This window comes from Charadrius vociferus, unplaced genomic scaffold (assembly GCF_000708025.1).
Source record: "Charadrius vociferus isolate BGI_N301 unplaced genomic scaffold, ASM70802v2 scaffold134, whole genome shotgun sequence".
Classification (NCBI taxonomy): domain Eukaryota; kingdom Metazoa; phylum Chordata; class Aves; order Charadriiformes; family Charadriidae; genus Charadrius; species Charadrius vociferus.
The window spans coordinates 6026914-6044306 of NW_009648333.1; the positions used below are offsets into that span (position 1 = coordinate 6026914).

Genomic DNA, 17393 nt, shown 5'->3' on the forward strand with positions numbered 1-17393 from the left:
CAGTCAATCTATTTCTTTGGCTAAACAGGATCTATCTGCAGAAGAGAATCGGGAGCAAAATGCAGACACAGAGCTGCTCTAAAAATAGGTATTTTCTGTGATTACCACCCAGAAGTATTTTGAAAGAATGAGACCAAATGGATGACTTTTGCATTTTAATTGTAGCTCCATGTTCTCTTGGTTGCTTTACATTTTCCCTTTAACAGCAGTCAAGAAAAACCCCACAAACTCCGACCCTGATAGAGCTGATCCACGAACAAGCAATTCCGGGGAAAGCGGAAGGCGGGAAGCAAGAGAAGGGGCAGGCTGGCCTTGCCTACAGAGATGTCGCTTGGGTATTTGATGCCAGTCCTGAGCCAGCAGCAGCAGGATTTGACCCTTTCAAGGGGAGAGCGCCTCAGATACCTCTCCTTGCAACAGAAAGCAGAATCCCAACGCTTTTCAAGGAGGCTCCAAAGCATTGAGCCTTGGAACTGGTATTGCGTTAGTAAACGCTGGCACCTTTCACAGTGCAAGGCGTGGAAAGGTCCTTGGGAAAGGTCTTGAGAGTACAAGAAGAGTGCAGAAACATAAACTGGGAAATGATTGTCAAAGGGCGGAGAGAAGAAAAGACAACCACAGATACAGGAGTGTGTCAATATGGATTCAAAAAGGGCAGGCAGATGTGACTGTCCCTACTGGTGGCCTTGGTCCCACATCATGATGGCAATTGAAGATGACCGACTGCTCCTTGCATCAGACTTGGCCAGACCAGAGCTGCCATGGGGAGGGCAGCACCCGACGGGCCGACGGGGAAGGAAAGAATAATGATGGTTCAGAGCAAAACTCGCCGACTGGACAAAGTGAGCCAGAGGATGCTACAGAGAGCACAAGAGGAAAGAAAGCAAACAGAGCATTGTCAACCCGGTTTCATAGAAACTGAACAGCCCATCTCCTGTGTGAGTCGGTCCCAGATACACCGTTTATAGTAACGTTTCACATGTGGAGCTGCTCTGAACAGGTTGCACTTGCACGGGCTACAGCTTCTTGCCTGCCCTACTGTGCCTGGTAGATGTATTAGCGTGTGTTAATCAAGGCTGTTAATATCTGAGGCTCTGTAAAACCATTTCTCTGAGAGCTGCAGGGCCCTTCTCCACCCCAGTTCAGTAAAGTCTGGCAGGGTACCTATGAGAACAACAATCTGAGAAAATCTGGTCAAGGGGCATATGGTGACAGGAGGAGGAGTAATGGCTTCAAACTGAAAGAGGCGAGATTTAGAATAGACATAAGGAAGAAATTCTTTACTGTGAGGGCGGTAAGACACTGGAACAGGTTGCCCAGAGAAGTTGTGGAAGCTCCATGAAGTGTTCAAGGCCGGGTTGGATAGGGCTTCAAGCAACCTGGCCTAGTGGGAGGTGTCCCTGCCCATGGCAGGGGGGTTGGAACTAGATGATCTTTAAGGTTCCTTCCAACCTAAACCATTCCATGAGAAGTCAGAGGTACCTGTTAAAAGAGAGATTCAACTTTGTGACAACAATTCAGTTTATACCCCATGTTCACCAGGGAAGGGGTTAAAGACTAATTGTGCTCCAGAGAGTTGAAACCCTCACTGGAGGAACTGGTGAGGAAAGCCAATGAAGGTGGCAAGGAGAGGGACAGGCTGCCCAAAGAGCTGTTTGTTTGGCCTTTTGCTTTTGGTCTGCGGCTGCTGGGCTGTGTGATCTGGCAAAACAGAGACCCAAAGGGAACCACCAATGTGGTATTTTATCGTACAGCCTGTATTTTCTACACTGGCATCAGTGTCAGTCTTGTCTTTGTGATCCCTGGCTCTGCTCCTCAGATAGAGATTTTTTGCTGGCTGCTAACAACTTTTTCTGTAATCCATGGAGGTTTCTTACCCCAGCAGAATCCATGTAGTAGAAAATGCCTTCTCTCACATGCTCTTCACTTCTGCTCTTCATTTATCAGTGTAGTATTTGCCATGTTACTACTGTTATGTGCTGGGCTGCCTCTTCTAACCACTGTGCAGCTCTCCCATTCACCCACCTGTTAGGTTTCTCCCAGTGGCCTTACAGTGATGGGAATGTTATTGAAATAATCTGATAGAGGGATTTTTAAGACAGATTTTAACATAACCTCTTCCCCAATCTAAAAATTAGGTTGTTATATTTTTTTATTGCTCTTCTTTGGCATTTAAGTATTGGTTTGGGGGCCTGGTTACGTACGATGGAGAAAGAACAGAATATTTTTGTGGGTCTGTTTGTGCAGCTTTGAATGGACAGACTCGATGGCAGGTACTAAAATCCCACAGCCTTCTTGGTTTGCCCTTCTTCCCTCTGCAATACCCAGAGCCACATCTCATTTTAAGTAATAAAAAATGGAGTGAATCAGTTGTGCCAGAGGAGGGGTAGTCATAAGAAAAACAAACACCACTGCATGTTCTTGCCTGTCAGCGGTGGGTCTAGCAGAGGGGTCGGGGACAGTGTGATACTGGAGCCCAGGAGGTCCTGGAAGCAACAGCAAGGCTTTGCTGGAGGACCTGTGAGCCAGGAGCACAATGGCTACGTGCTGTCCTTCAGCTCTCTTCACCCATCATCTCCTCAAGGAGACCTTATAGCAGCCTTCCAGTAATTAAAGGGCCTGTTGCGATAGGACAAGGGGTAATGATTTTAAACTAAAAGACAGAGGATTTAGACTAGATATAAGGAATAAATTTATTACAATAAGGGTGGTGAAACACTGGCCCAGGTTGCCCAGAGAGGTGGCAGTTGCCTCATCCCTGGAAACACTCAAGGTCAGTTTGGATGGGGCCCTGAGCAACCTGATCTAGTTGAAGATGTCCCTGCTCATGGCAGAGGGGTTGGACTAGAAGGCCCCTTCCAACACAAAATATTCTATGATTTTGTCTTTGTTTACCTCAGCTTCCCTGCTTGTAAAATGAGAATAAAGGCAGCTGCTATCTTCATGGAGTGTTTTCAACCCCCAACACCAGGAGCCTTATAGTGTAACTTCAGGCAGTTGAAGAATGATAAAATTGTCTCTTTTCGCCCATGGTAAACAGTGACTTTCCCCACTGGATCAGCCATGGGAAGGCTCTTCCCAGAAACATGCTGATTTGGAGGGTACTTTTCTTTGATTGCCAAGGAGCACATTCAGGTACTGTTGCTGGTAGCACACCTGCACTAGCAATTTATAAAGCCGTTTATCTAGCAGAGACTGTGCTTTGGAGGTCACCGGGAACTGGCTTCTGCCATCCTTCCACTAAGGTGTAAGTCTGTGAATAGCTCGGCTGCAAACTGATAGGAGGTGGTTTTTCCTGACAAGGTAAATGTGGATGATTTGGGACCTGAATGTCACATATTTCTCAGGGAAGATTTCTGTATGAGCTGGAGGCTTGAGTTCAGTGCTACCTTTCCCTCTGCCCCTCAGTTATTTAGTTATTTAACTGCTGTTCAGCTCTTGCATACCTCTTCTTCAAGTCTTATACTTTTCTTCTTTTAGCATGATGTGTTTCAAATCAAGCCCATATATATTTTTCAGCCAACAGGTTCTTAAGGCTTATTTATATAGGGCTATTTGTTTGTGACAGTGCTGGAGGAAGGAGCTGCTGCTCTCAGGATGAGCCAGGACTGCCCGTGGTGGGGGATGGGGTGGGACAGGACACTTGACCTATAGCAAACCTACAGGAACAAAAATCCAACAAAATTAGCAGATTGTGTTAAAATTGCAATTCTACCCAAGACTGATGTCTTCAGTGCTGGAATGGGTGCTGCTCTTACGCTTCGCTCTCTTCCTGCTGTTCACAAGCATCCAGGATTTCTAGCTCAGCTGTGTTTTCTTCCCAGTTGACAGAAACCTTGGCTGTGAAGTATGGGAATAAAACTTGGGATCTGCTGCAGTCAAGTTTTGGTTTGCTGTTGAAATTTTCGCCTCTGTAAAATCACTCCAGAAAAAATGTTTTTGTTTATGATGCTTTATTTATTTGCTATTTCTATGACACGTACTTCAGAAATTTAAGAACCCTCCTTTGTTTTTCTGTGTGTATCCAGCCTGTTCCCAAGAAACGGTGTGGCTGCATACTTGTTTGAGATAGAGGCGTGATGGAAGTGCTGGCTCCCAGCGCCTGCCCCCAGTTCAACAGATGGGAGCTACGGCTTTCCATCTGCGGCTGTGGAGCCATGTAAGTAAAACTCTTTCCTATAGACGTCTTCAGGGCAAATGCTTTCTCCTGCCGAGACGCTGCAATGGAAACGCTTGCTGGCTGTTTTCCTTTGGGGCTGGTGCTCTGTCCTCCTACAGCGCAGCTTTTTAATAGCTGACTTCCAGCGAGCCTCTGAAATGCCCCGCAGCTGAAAACCCATCATATGCCTCTCCCTGTAGGGAATATTGGCCGCTGGACAGAATTACCGATCCTTAATTACTCTGTCTGTACAGACGATGATCTGCCTGGAGCCATAATCAGATATAAAAAGGCTCTGCAATAAACCTATAGACCAAATTCTATATTTGTGTAAAGCCCTGACAATTGAGAAGGCATGCCAGCACAAGTTATTAATGCCACCGTATTTTTATCATGTGAATATGACTGTGTAGTTAGTGATGGTTCGGGGTTTCTGGACATGGCCCTGCAGCCACACAAACAAGAAGTTATTTCAGCCAGCCGGTTGCATTTGAGAGTGAATTTCAGGCTTGCAATTCTGTGGTGAAAGGAACTGACTATACTTGAGGAGAAGGAGAAAGAAGCAGCTTTTCTCAGATTTTTTTTTTTTTTTTTTTGGAACAACTGCACTGATTTGGAGACTGTAATTCCCCAAGGAAGCCACGTCTCGTCTATAAATACCCCCAGAGCCAGCTCAGCAGGTTTATCTGGACTGGGATTAATTTATAGGTGTTGCATTTGACTCTCACAGAGGGCATATTTCTTATTCTCTGTGGAGCACTGATGAGGAAAAAAATGACCAAGGGAGTGTCTGGGGTATCTTCTAATGAACAGCTTCCTCCAGTGCTGTTCTGTACGTCTTGACCAGCCTCCCAGCTCTCCCAGAGCTAATGGCCAGGGGACAGTCGGCCTCCTGAGGCAAAGTGTGTGTCTCCAGGGAGAGCAGAAGATGAAATAACAGCTAGTAATGTTCCTTTGTCATTGCATGTGGCTGCTTTTAAATGATAAATCTTAGGAGTTAAATCTAAGTAAAGCTGCCCATGATCTCCACTGCTACTGCCCGTGCCATTGCAAAGGGGAAGGAGGGACCTGGTGGTGGCAGATTTGCTTTTGGCCAGAGCCAGGCATCTGCCCAACTTGCAAGTATGTTTCCTACATTGGAAGAGAGCCGGGCAGCAGGGCAAAATGTGGAATTGGGGTGTGTAGATACCAGCCTGGTTAAACAAAGTTAGAAATATCGCTGTGAGCGAGGATGTGGCAGAAAATAAATTAAATTTAATGTAAGGTTTGCTCTTGCAGAGTGTTTATCTAGAGGAGAGCTGCTGGAGCTGAGTGTACTCTCCCATGTTTTCCCCCTTGATTAAAAGTGATGGGATTGAATCTTAAGGTGCTGCAGTGTTAGAACAGGCACAGAAGAGTGTTAAATTTAGCTGTTGAAAAAGCCTGATGTGGGGATCGGTATTGACACCGTTCTTCTGAGGTCACTGTTTGGCCTTGAGCAAATTGATCAGTGACTACAAAAAGCGCAAGATGAGACGATTTGGAAAGAGATGCCACAAGAGACATCTCCATCCATGGAGCAGCAGACTTAGGCTTGTTCGTGTTTGCTCAGAAAGAAAGTAGGTACTTTCCCCCTCCAGCATAGCTAGACGGGAAATGTGACAGCCAAAAAGCTGACTCTGAAAGCCAAATTCATTTTTACCAGGCCCATAAATGCCGTGTGGAACAGTGGCTGACTCCCCGGTGGGTGAGTGTTCATGTGTGGCGCTCAAACACCTGGACATGTGGTATCAGCAGAGATCAGCTCTGGGGAGAGGCTGTGCTGTCCTAGTTTGGTCTCCCTCCTGATTAAAAGTGCCTAGGCGCAATGCCCAGGCTCGCAACGCTGCGAGGCAGCCGTCCGCTCTGGGGGCACCAGGCTCCGGCACGGGCCGTAATGGTTGCTGTTCCAGGCTGACACAAGGGTATGCTTTTGGCCAGTTCATTGCCAGAGTGGGTCTCAGTTCATCAGGAGCAGCCGAGTCATGGTACAGGGCACAGCAGAAGCTAAAGGTTTCTTGCTCTCAGATGAAAATAGTCAAATTATCTTAGAACACCTTTTGATGAGCCTGAACTTGTGTGTGCCTTGTTTAGTAACTTAATCTCCGTACTTGAAAATAACTAGCAAGGCTTATTTATCATTTCTGATCAAGTTCTGCTCAGGTTCTCCTCTTGTCCCAACCAGGGAAATTTCTGGACAATCTTGCACAAACATCCCTCCACATGCATTTTTAGGGGAAAGGCTGGTTCAGAGCTCGAGCTCTCCAAGAGGGTGATGACAGGCCCCTCACCTCCAAGGGCCGCCAAACATGACGCAATCTACAAGCAAAATAGGCCACCTAGCCTGAGCTGAGTGTACGTCTGTGAAAGGTTTTGCATCAGATCAGGGTGGGCAAAGGGAGAAGGAAATGAGATACGGAGGGCTGAGCCCGGCCTGGCTGCAGTGCTGGCTCTGGCGGGATGGGGCAACCATCGCAAGCAGACAAAACACAACAGCAGTGGAGAACTGCTCAAAAAAGAGAGCTTGCAGGCTCTCAGGGGAAGTTTGCAGAATGGAAAGTGGCAACGCAGAAAAGAAGAGAGCTGCAACAGCAGCGGATGGTTTCAAAAGCCATTGCTGCTCAGCCTCGGCTGCCAGCTCCTGCAGCATCCTACAGAGAGCAACTGGAATGCCTTAGCTGTGACTGGGAAGCATTTGGGGAACTTTTGGTGCTTTTGTGAAATGAAATGTAAGGTGAAGAAAGTTTAAGGTAAAGAAAGAAAACAGTATTTTTAGCGGTGAGCCCTAAGGACCAGCACCCTCGGAAACATTTCCTTACAAAGAGCGCCTTGTAGGCTACTCGGTTTCATGGTTTGAAGCAACTGCAAACAATATGTACTTTTTTTCACCCCAGTTTATGAACCCACGGGGAATGATAATGGGTATAAAACATTAATCTGATTTGCTTAAAAATATTAATCCAATTTTTTGTTTAATGGTGCAAATCTGGGCGCAACTGATAACAAAAACATACAGGGTCTTATCTCTTTAAGGAGATAGCTGAATGCGATGCCATTCATCACGGTGATAGGTAGTTCCTCAGGCACAAATACGCACGTATCGTGGTCCGTGCATGATGACGACCAGATCCAGCTCTGTTTTCTGTCTGCTGTTCCGCGCGGTGCTATCGACAAAGAGCTACGAACAAGGGCGAAGCAAGGCTCTTGACAAATCCTTCGCAAGTGTTTGGGTTGCTCTCCTGCGCGCTCCTCTGGCAAATTTTAAACAAAGCCTAGAAATCTGTGTTAGCCACAGAGCGCCAGCGCAGACTGCAAAGATGACTGCTCTCTTACAATCAGTCCAGAGTTTTGTTTGAAATGGGATTTCCCGTCTTTCCGTCAGGCCATAGCTGATGGCTGGGTAACGGCAGCCCCGAGGTCTGGTGCGTTGAGAAGAGCCCTGGCGAGCAGAGGGCACCTGCGGCAGCCCCAGGGGTGCGCGGGTGATGCGGTGCTTGGGCTGCGTCATGATCCTACAGCAATGCCACCCCTTTGTCAGCCAGCGCTGCCTTCAGATTCAGTAACGGCTTTAAGGTATATATCCTAAAGGGAGGTGGTAGATGCCCCATCCCTGGCAACATCCATCTGTGGTTTCAGCAAAATGGGACTACTATGAATGGACGTTACCAGAGCAATGTGGAAATGTCTTAAAAATCATCCTCATAATCTTTTAAATTACTATATATTCTTTCTTTTCCAGTTCATCTAAGCATTCTTTAAACCAGCTTTATCAGCTCTGTTATGTCAAAACTTGTTACTGTCGTTAGCATGCAACGTTGAGGTTGTTTTTCAAATAGTCTGGTTGCATCTCTAGTTCCAAAATACTTTATGCTCTAGCTCCCCATCACAAAATGGGGTTAATAGCACATCTGTTTCATCTCTTGTCTATCAAAAGTAATTTGATTTAGAAATTCTTTGGAGTTGTGTATAGGCAAGAAGTACCTCAAAGGAAAACTTGTTCCCAGCTTGGCCTCTAGGTATTTTTGTTTCAGCTTCTTGCTAAAATTGCGCTTTCAATTTGCGATTGCTAAAGCACAAAAATAATTTTATTTTTTTTTCCCTTGAAGTTCTGGGGAAGCCTGACCAGGGAAACCAAGGCACAGAGGACAAGAGGTCCATGTGAGGAACGAGACTGAGGGACAGGCTTAAGCCATACACAGAGCCTGGGCTGAGTTCCCATTTATGCCAAAGGTTTCGGACTATTCATTCTCGTCGGAGGTTGGGGCAAAAGCTGGCGGGGTGATGGGGACGGAGCTGGGGGGGAACCGAGTCCCGCACAACCTGGGAAACACTCTTGCCCCAACTACTACTTCTGAGGACTGGTTCCTGCAAGAATTAGGCAGAAGACAAGGGCAGAGCAGAGTGAGCTTGTTTGTTTAGACATACAATGTTTGTCTTTATTTCCCTCTATCTTTTCTAAGGGCCGTGACGGCACTTCCTTCCTAGTTCATTTGTGTGGCTGCCTGAAAGGGATATGTCTAAATAGGGGTCAGAGCGACTGCAGGGCAGTTTGCTTGTTTGTTAAACAATATGGGAAGAAAACAGAGGCCATGAAGAATACTTCCCTCCCCTCCGTGCCCCGGGGAACATTCTTTATAAAATTTGGCAGCAGCTCTTTCATCAGAAACCAGCAAACCGCTGCAGAGAGTGGCTGGCCCTGGAAACTGTTTTAGCAATTTAACAAGAGAGGAAGAGGAGGCACAGGAAAGGAGCTTTGTTTTTTTTTTTTTTAAAAAAAAAAGTTGTATAAAGCCTCATAGAAAATTTCTAAATCAGTAAGACAGAGTGTTTAAACAGTAAAAAATATGTAGCAGTTTTCAAGGAATTAAAAAAGAAAAGCATGTTGGGCTTGCCTTTCTGCCTGGTGCTTTATAAACAGGAGCACAGTATCGTGTCATGTCCCAGATCGAGCTGCTGATCAACATAAACGAAAGCTCTCTTTCTGACAGCGACCATTACAAGACTGTCGAGAAAACAGCACAAGAAACTTCCTGCAGGCTCTTGTGAAAAGTATGTCCAGAGGTTAGCCCAAGTGGCTGGTGCAGAAAACTGAAGCGTGAGAAAAATAGCAGGAACTTCTGTAAGTATATTTGTCTCCCAGCTCTGCTAAAAACCCGCCTCTGAAGACCAGTTGTGAATTCCAAATGTTAATGATATACTGAGACTAATTACTTCTGCAACAGAGCTGATGGTGCCAGAAATCAGCTTGTTTTGCCTTCCTTCCTCAGACAGCTTGGTGCAATTTTGAATCGGTGCTTCTGAGCTCTGTTTTTAGCAGTAAGCTGGGGGTATGGGTCGACCCAAGCCTAAAACTTTAGGCACTTAAAACTCCCCAAAGTCTGCCACTTACTTATGTTTTTATCAAATACACTCCTAACAGTCTGTCAGCCATGGCTGGCCTGCCAAAACCTCTGTGCTCCTCAGCGGCGGAGCCTCTGAACTCCATCACTGCTCTCGGCGGGTGGGTCGTTCTCCATCGATCTTGCCTTCTCCGGTAGGATGCTTGGGGCGCAGCTTTTCCTCCTTCCCCAGTCCAATAAGTCTGATGAATTGAACCTTGCTCGATAACTATTTGGCCTGATCTTGTTTGCAACTAACGCCACAAGGCAAGTGCTTTACCTACGAGGTTATATGCTGTTTTTATACACAAGCATTTGTTCTTGTCGTAGGCTGGAAAGGGGAAGAAAGCAAATGTGAAAGTATTTTTTTTTTCAGACTATGGTTCAGGCATTAGCTAGGAAACCTCTACTTCTCTATTTGCTCAAAGTCATTCTTAAAAGGCCTCCAAACACAATTTAATGTGTTTTCGGTGGTCTCCAAAGCCAAATCCGGGAGCTTGCAGACCAGGCACTGGGTAGTGTTAGTGCTGTTGAGCGCACTGTAATGGTCCTGGAATTCACCAGTGCTTATGACCCCTTCTAAATGTGGTTTGTTTCTACTTCAAGAGACTACTTGCCCTGCATTATTATGAATATGAATGTGTTTCTATGCTGCACGTACCATTTGATCCGATGAGGAGCATGGAGCAGAGATGGAGTGCCCTTGTGGGAAGAGAATCACTGTTGGTTCTCACCGCCTAAGATGGAGCATCCTCTGATTTCCTCTGCTCCTCCCCTGGCTGGGAGGTGGATGCCTCCCCGCTGCTGAGGATTTATAGGAGGCAGCACCAGAATATCACAGTTTCAGTATTCTCTGTGTGCTTCTCCTAGTTTTAGATAATGGACTATAGTGTCTATGTAGAGACAGGGCAGGTGCTGTTTTCCAGACACATTACCTTAATGGACCTCCCTTTCTTTTTAAGAAGATCTAGCAAGGCTTTCAAAACTGCTTTTCTATGCATCACGAAGCAATTTTAGCTGTTATCTGCTGCTGAGTGAAATTGTTCAGGGGTAGTAAAGTTTTACCATTTTTTTGCTTTTACTTGAGCACTGATTTTAATGCCGTTCTAGCTTTGCAGCCATATCACTGAACTGGGATATTCAAAATCAATTTGGATTATTATTTGCATTATCGCTACTGAATGTTTTATTACTTGTTGGATGCTTTAGAAGCCCTACTTGATAAATGATGTAGGTGGCAAAGGCTTTGATAAGAATTTTTATCCTGTGGGCTGCGGTAGTAAGGACTGTGCATTTTAGAAATGTTAAGGGCAAAGATTACAAAATTCCCTAAAGCCTTTTTATGGTCCAACAAAAAAAATAAAAAGGCATTTCTATAGGTCAGTGAAAAACCCCATGTGTGCTCTTCAGAAATTCTGTTGTGCTGCTGTGGTGCTGGCAGGTATTTAGAGAAATGAAAAGAGTACAGACTGCTGGAGACTAAATGATTGAGTTAAAACAAATATTTTGGTATCTTTGCATTCTTTTTCAAATGTTTAAATGGACCACTTAAAATATGCTCTATTGTACAACTTTCCCCAGTGGTAGGGGTAAAAACGTGGCCCATAGGAACTTTGCTAACCATACCGTTCAGTGTTTCTATAAACTTGAATTATAGCCTAGCTGAAGATTACACGTTTAACCAGCTCACAACAATGCCTTGACCAAAATTTATTTTCTTTTAACTGTTTTTGAAACAAAGGAGGTTTCTTACCAGATGACCTGTTCCTTTTGAATCGATCTTTCAGACTACAATGTCGCGAAATGTGTTGGAAGTGTTTGGCCAGTTGGGTCCTCTTCTTCCTTTTAGAAGAACTCTTCCTCTGTCACCCACACTTTGCGCACCATCTTAGTCTGGGCTGTGTTATGAACATGATCTACTTCTGATACTAGCTGGCTTATTTAAAAAATGATAGTTCTCTAATGTGACACTCAAGTGATTTGATTGAGGCCACCCTTTCTTGAAGTTCCCATTTCATTTGCTAACAGTCCTCCAACTTCTCTTATAAATGAGGCACAAGCCCCTCAAACCAGAGCTGTCCCTGCTATACCATCCTGTCTTTATGCTTATAACAGGCTTTTCTCATCATATCATGGAAAATGTTATTTAGTTTTGCTACCTGGAACACATGCATAACTGCACTGGCACTTTTAACACTCTACCTTTTGTATATTTGATTTTTGAAATAGTAATAGTCTTCCATTCACTGAGAATTCTGTTCCTAAGGGGCTCTGCTGTTTTTAGTCTTATAAAGCCTTAAGAAATGTCTGCGTGGGTCAGGAGCAACTGTGATGGTCAGACCAATCATATCCCCCTTTTATTACTTAAGCTAATGAGGTGACTAGTAGAAGATTGGTACCTGGAGAATCATAGAATGGTTTATGTTGGAAAGGACCTTGAAGATCATTGAGTTCCAACCCCCCTGCCATGGGCAGGGACACCTCCCACTAGACCAGGTTGCCCAAGGCATACACAGCACACTTGCTGCAGGGCTTTTTCTTCTCCTAGGAAAAAAAGAAAATTGAGCCTATGGAATAATGGATTTGATTTCTGGTATTATAGGGTAATCATGCTTATCAGTTATAAATCTTTTTGGGTTTTGAGTAAATGTTAGAAAAGCAAAAGACTCTCCCAGTTGTCTGGTAGCCTCCCCATGCTGATCTTCATGCTCTTGGCCCATAGCAGGGAGGCAAGCACTGCATCTTCTCACTTAAATGAAAGTCCACTTCTATAAAACATAAGCAAACTGCACTCCATGACCTCCAATGTAATTCTTAGAGAAAGACTTGCTCATTAGCAACTTCCAAAATAATTGAGTTACTTAATTGTAACTTTATTTTTGACACCATATTGTTTCTTACTTAGCAAAGCAGTGCTACCTGACACTTACAGGCAAAAGTTGGTGGCCTTTAAGTCCTGTGATCGTGTCAAATAATAAAGGGAGGACCTTTTTTAGGTCTTCATGATGCTTTATGGAAGCTAGTGCAGGAATGATTCCAGGGTTTGAACCTACGCAGTTTTAAACAACTTACGCTCTTGCTGCTTCTCAGGGAGAGATTGTCCCACAGCCTCAAAGACCTCTTGCTGTGTGGAAAATGCCTTTTCCTTTCCTTCTGCCTCAGATTTTCCATTAACGAATTTTTATCCCAGCTCGTACACCCACTCAGCTAATTTGAACTCTTCTTCTGTGTTTTTATGACCTTCCAGTGCTAGCAGACATTTACTACATCCCTCTTGTCTACTGGCCAGATCATGTCTATTGAATCTTTCTGTATAAATGTATCCCTTCAGTGCCTTAATCTCTTTTGATGGAACTTTTTCTTCTTTGAATTCTTTTCCCATCCTTCACTGCTCTTTACTGTGCCTGGACTCAGCCTGGAAGTTCATTTCTTGTGAGCATTCTGGATGCCTCAGGCAGTACAGGAAAATATAGTAGGATGGTGCAGAAGGGAGGGGAAAGTGGGCAAGCCTGGAGTGTCTGGGGTAGTGCTCAATGCCAAAGAAGCATGGGTGCAAAAGTTGCATGTTAGCATCAGTAACAAGAACACTGCTTCACCTTCACCTCTGGTGCTATGTTAGTCATCATTTTAGACATTGATACCTTGCCTTGCTAGTGAAATAAAATAGATGAGAAATAGCTGTAAGCAATTTTTCAGAAATGTTTAGTATTTCCTTGTATAATATAATGCAGGCAACGGCTGTATTGACAAGTTATGGTATAACACAGGCACATCTTGTCTTTGTAAATTTAATGCATTGCTCTATTAAAACAGTACCATGATTTTATTCCTTGTGATTGTAGGACACTCCTTCCAGCACTTAGCAGAAGATCAGTGTATAACATTTAATTTTCGTATGTCTTAAATGGGAATATCTACCTTTTATTATGTAGCCCAAGTCCTGGATGCTATTTTCCTATCAACTTTCTCCTGGCACAGACTACTGTGGATATATACCATGTCCTACTCTTGTCAAGGTCTTGTACCAGACTGCAGAGGTAATGTTTTGCATCGTTCCAGGCTCACTTTCCCAGACTGTCCGTCTGTGTTAGTGACATTGCCTTCTGGCCTTTTAAGATGAAGGCCACTGATTATTTACAGCTTCATAAGTAGCTAATTGTGGAGCGCATTACCTGAGGCGCGACAGCAGAACGTGCCTTTTTCCATTTGAATTTGTTAGAAAGCAGTACCGAAACTGAGCGTTACTGAAGCAGAGAGCAGGTTGGACCCGTGCTGCCCCGGGGATGCCACGTACATAGCTGGCCACACCAGCACCCTGCCAGACCTGAACGGGGGCCCAGACTGTGCTCCTCCGCGGCAACCACTGCTGAAAGCAAGAGAGTGTCCGAGCGAGAGCCAGCGCTGCTGTGAGTGACACCTGACAAGAAACACGGACGTGGAAACTTGAATTCTGTTGTTCAACTACAGCACTGACACCCGCAAACAAAGGTGCTGAGAAAACCAACATTCAGGAGCTTGAGGCTATTTACAAGAGTGAAAATTAACTCATCTTTCAGAAATATTTAGGAAAATGCTGATTTGAAAGTAACCTAAATGCGCTTTAAACAAAATGCAGAGCAAATCCTTGAAGTGCCTGACTCTGTCATGTGTTAGTGCACTTAAAAATACAAACAAAACCATCATTACAGAGAAAAATAAATTAGCTCTAACTCCACTTGTTCCAAGGGCCCAAAACTGAACAAACCTGTCAGTTTATTTTTTTTTTTTTAATTGTGCAGTTATTTTATTTTTAGTATTGACTTGGGAAGAAAAAAGAGCCTGTAAGAGCCAAACAAATGACAGTCCCTTATCAGAAAGGCTCTCTAAAAGCCTCTTTGGTGTGTGAGAACTAGTACCGCGACAGCAAGAGATTTGCTTTTGCCAGGCTGTGAAGCAGCATCCCTCACCGCTCCCTGGGGAACACAGTGGGGAGCGATAACGATCAGGACTTCAGGATGCTCAAGCGGAGAAAGACTATGACGATGTCAGTAACTGAAAGGCAGCAGGCCTCCTTCCAGCCGCTCTGTCAGACGAGCCTCACAAATCAAAATCCTCTTTCAGTTGCCCAAATTATATTTCTGTTGGCTAAGACTTTAAAAACTTTTTGAAGTTGCTTGAATTAACAGCTGTCTTTGGCTTCGTTTTTCACCTTAGTCAGTTGTTTGTATATCCTCCTGGCCCTCTTTTTGGCTGCGCTTCACTGCTGTGTGCGCTTTAACTTTCTCCAATTACTTTCACGCTTGCATTTTTTTAAAGCAAACCTGTGACTCCACAACTCTTCATTGCCCTCATTCTGCCTGTAGAAAATAGGAAAGCGGTGAATTATTTTTCAGCATTGCGCACAACTGCCTATCTAGTAGGAGGTTGCTCTGCTCCCTGTTAAATTCAAGAGTACCCTTCCACCAGACAGCAGCAAAATGGAGGTTTCTTCTTATTTTTAAAGACTGGGGAGTATTTCTGTCCAGCTGTCTGCCATCATGAAGGCTTGTCTTCCAAAAATTTTGAAATTGCTTTGGTACCTGCCTTCAAGAACGCTGAAAATACTGGCCTGGGAGAGGGCAGGGGTGGCTACGCAGTTGGCAATAATATGTGAAGAACCAGTGGTAAGAAAAATGCCTCCTCCGGGCACTAGCACCGAAGGAAGAATGCAGAATAAAATAAAAGCCATTATGCTTCTCCAATTTTAAACATTTAATAGTGCACTTATTGAGTATATTCTGTACAGACATCTATAGCAAGTTAAACATTTTCCTTTCTCTCATGTAGACCATAGTCATGTAAAGCACATTTACAATAGAAAACATACTTGAGGTACAAAAACCCAAAAAGAATATCTGAGGTATAAATACAGGTATATTTTAAATAATCTTTATCATGCTTTATCTATGTTTGACAGTACACTGTGGGCAAGTATACATGTTTACAATAGAATGGTATGTACAACATACAATTTTACAAATTCAAAAGTGTTTGATGTAGAAGAATATACAAGGTTTTCCTACTCATGAGGAACATTGTTACTGGAAGTACTACATTATTTGCCATAATAAAAAAAATCTTCATCAAAAAGCTTAAAATAATACTGACAATGGTAACAAAGTCTCAGTCAAATTTCCATCTTGCAACTCATTCATACCCTAGCCACAAAATACGTTTATCACTTAATACTGCACCTCGAAAGCAAATCTTTACCTTTACAGTAAAACCTACGGAAGGACACCTTTCCAGAGGACCTCAAGACTTCCTACAGTTCATACAAGTTGATTCTCAAGGAGGGGGGAATATCCCAAAGGGTTTAAAATCCAACGAAACCCAAGACCAAACCCCCACCCTCCTCTCTGCCCCCAAATATAACCCTCTAAATTGCTCACATCCAGGTTCTGTTTGTGTTAACGTGCAGCTTTTAGGAAAACTGGCAAAGGATGGAGAGAAAGGGAGAGAGCGAGCTCATGCGACTCTTCCCAGCCACCTCACCCAACCTGCAGCTGCAGGAGTCCTGCCACCTCCCGCCACCGCAACTCCAGTGTTGACTTTTCCCTCTTGAGCCATTAGAATACAGTAAAATATATAAAAGCTCATTAAAACACTTGTAGTTAACACAGGTAGGAGTAAAAGCAACAAACACTGTTTGCCAAAATAACAACTGACATTACTGGCTCTCTTCACTGTTGCATAAACATTTCATTTCTAAGCCACTACGTTGCTCAAACGTATATTTCCTTAAAATTGCTATAGAATTGCTAAACACTCCTGAAAGATCATCTGGCTAAGGAGCGAACAGTAATTGGGGCAAGCCTCTTGTAACATCTGCTTAGGGTTTTTAACAAAGTCAGAGCTGAGGAAATTCAGAACTGGCACATGGGAAGGATGGCTACTCCTGGTCCACAGGGGAGTCCTATTCTAGGTTGAACTGTATCCTGCATACTAAAATCCATTCTGGTTGCCTATCAGTGTACCAGACACATTTCAAGTTCAACTTCTGCTATCCTTTCAACCATTAACACACTCATTCACACTTTAATCTCTGTGCAAACCTTTCTCTGCTTATCTCAGTGAGAACACATTGAAGAGTACCAACTATTCCAGTGGATACACCAGTCCCTCAACGCACTACAAATAAAATGACATGGGTATGTACATAAAGCTAAGTATTTCACATGGGAATGATGAGCCTTCACCATATTTCATAATATATTTTGCATTTAAAGAATTTTGCTTCTCAGAAGCAATTCAAACCATCTAATAGTACAATACTTGTTTTCTTTTTTTTAAATTTTTTTTATTTTTATTTTGCACAGTCCTCCTACGTATTCCAGTCGAGGCCTACACTATAGACCTTACACAGACAGGAAGCAGCTTTAAAGTGTATGGTATGGCCACAGTCCTATAGTAATGCTCACAGCCAAGTTCTCATGCTGTCATCCCTTCATGACATGACTTGCAGATGGTACACCAGTCTGGTCTGCAGCAGACGAGCCTCAGTTTTGGATAATGTCTATGTTGCTGAGTTCTGGAGCGCATGGCTGTTCCTCTTCAGTAGTCACCTGGATTTTACTTCCTTGCTGTCAAGACTCTGATGACTGAAAGAGTCTCGTATCTTAACAACTTCAGATGCACACAAGTGTCCAAATGACTTGGTGTACCAGTCTGGCATGTGGCCCCTGATGAGTGGAGAAAAAGTAATGATGAAGTAGGTACCAGTAACTTTGCATGCATTTTCTTAGTCAGAATCAAATACACATCCAGCTGGTTAAATGCCCGAGTAGGAAATCTCCTTATTACTGCTTATTGCTCAGCGC

The 17393-nt window shown here is 44.0% G+C and overlaps 1 protein-coding gene across 1 annotated transcript in view; it reads right to left on the minus strand.

The window, feature by feature from the left end:
• Positions 1-16882: 16882 nt before the first annotated feature.
• DLC1 (DLC1 Rho GTPase activating protein) overlaps positions 16883-17393 on the minus strand; it is a 220056-nt gene continuing 219545 nt past the window's right edge. The window contains exon 17 of the mRNA XM_009884989.1: positions 16883-17255. Coding sequence (XP_009883291.1) covers positions 17135-17255 — 121 coding nt within the window. The 3' untranslated portion in view covers positions 16883-17134. The remainder of the gene's footprint in view (positions 17256-17393) is intronic.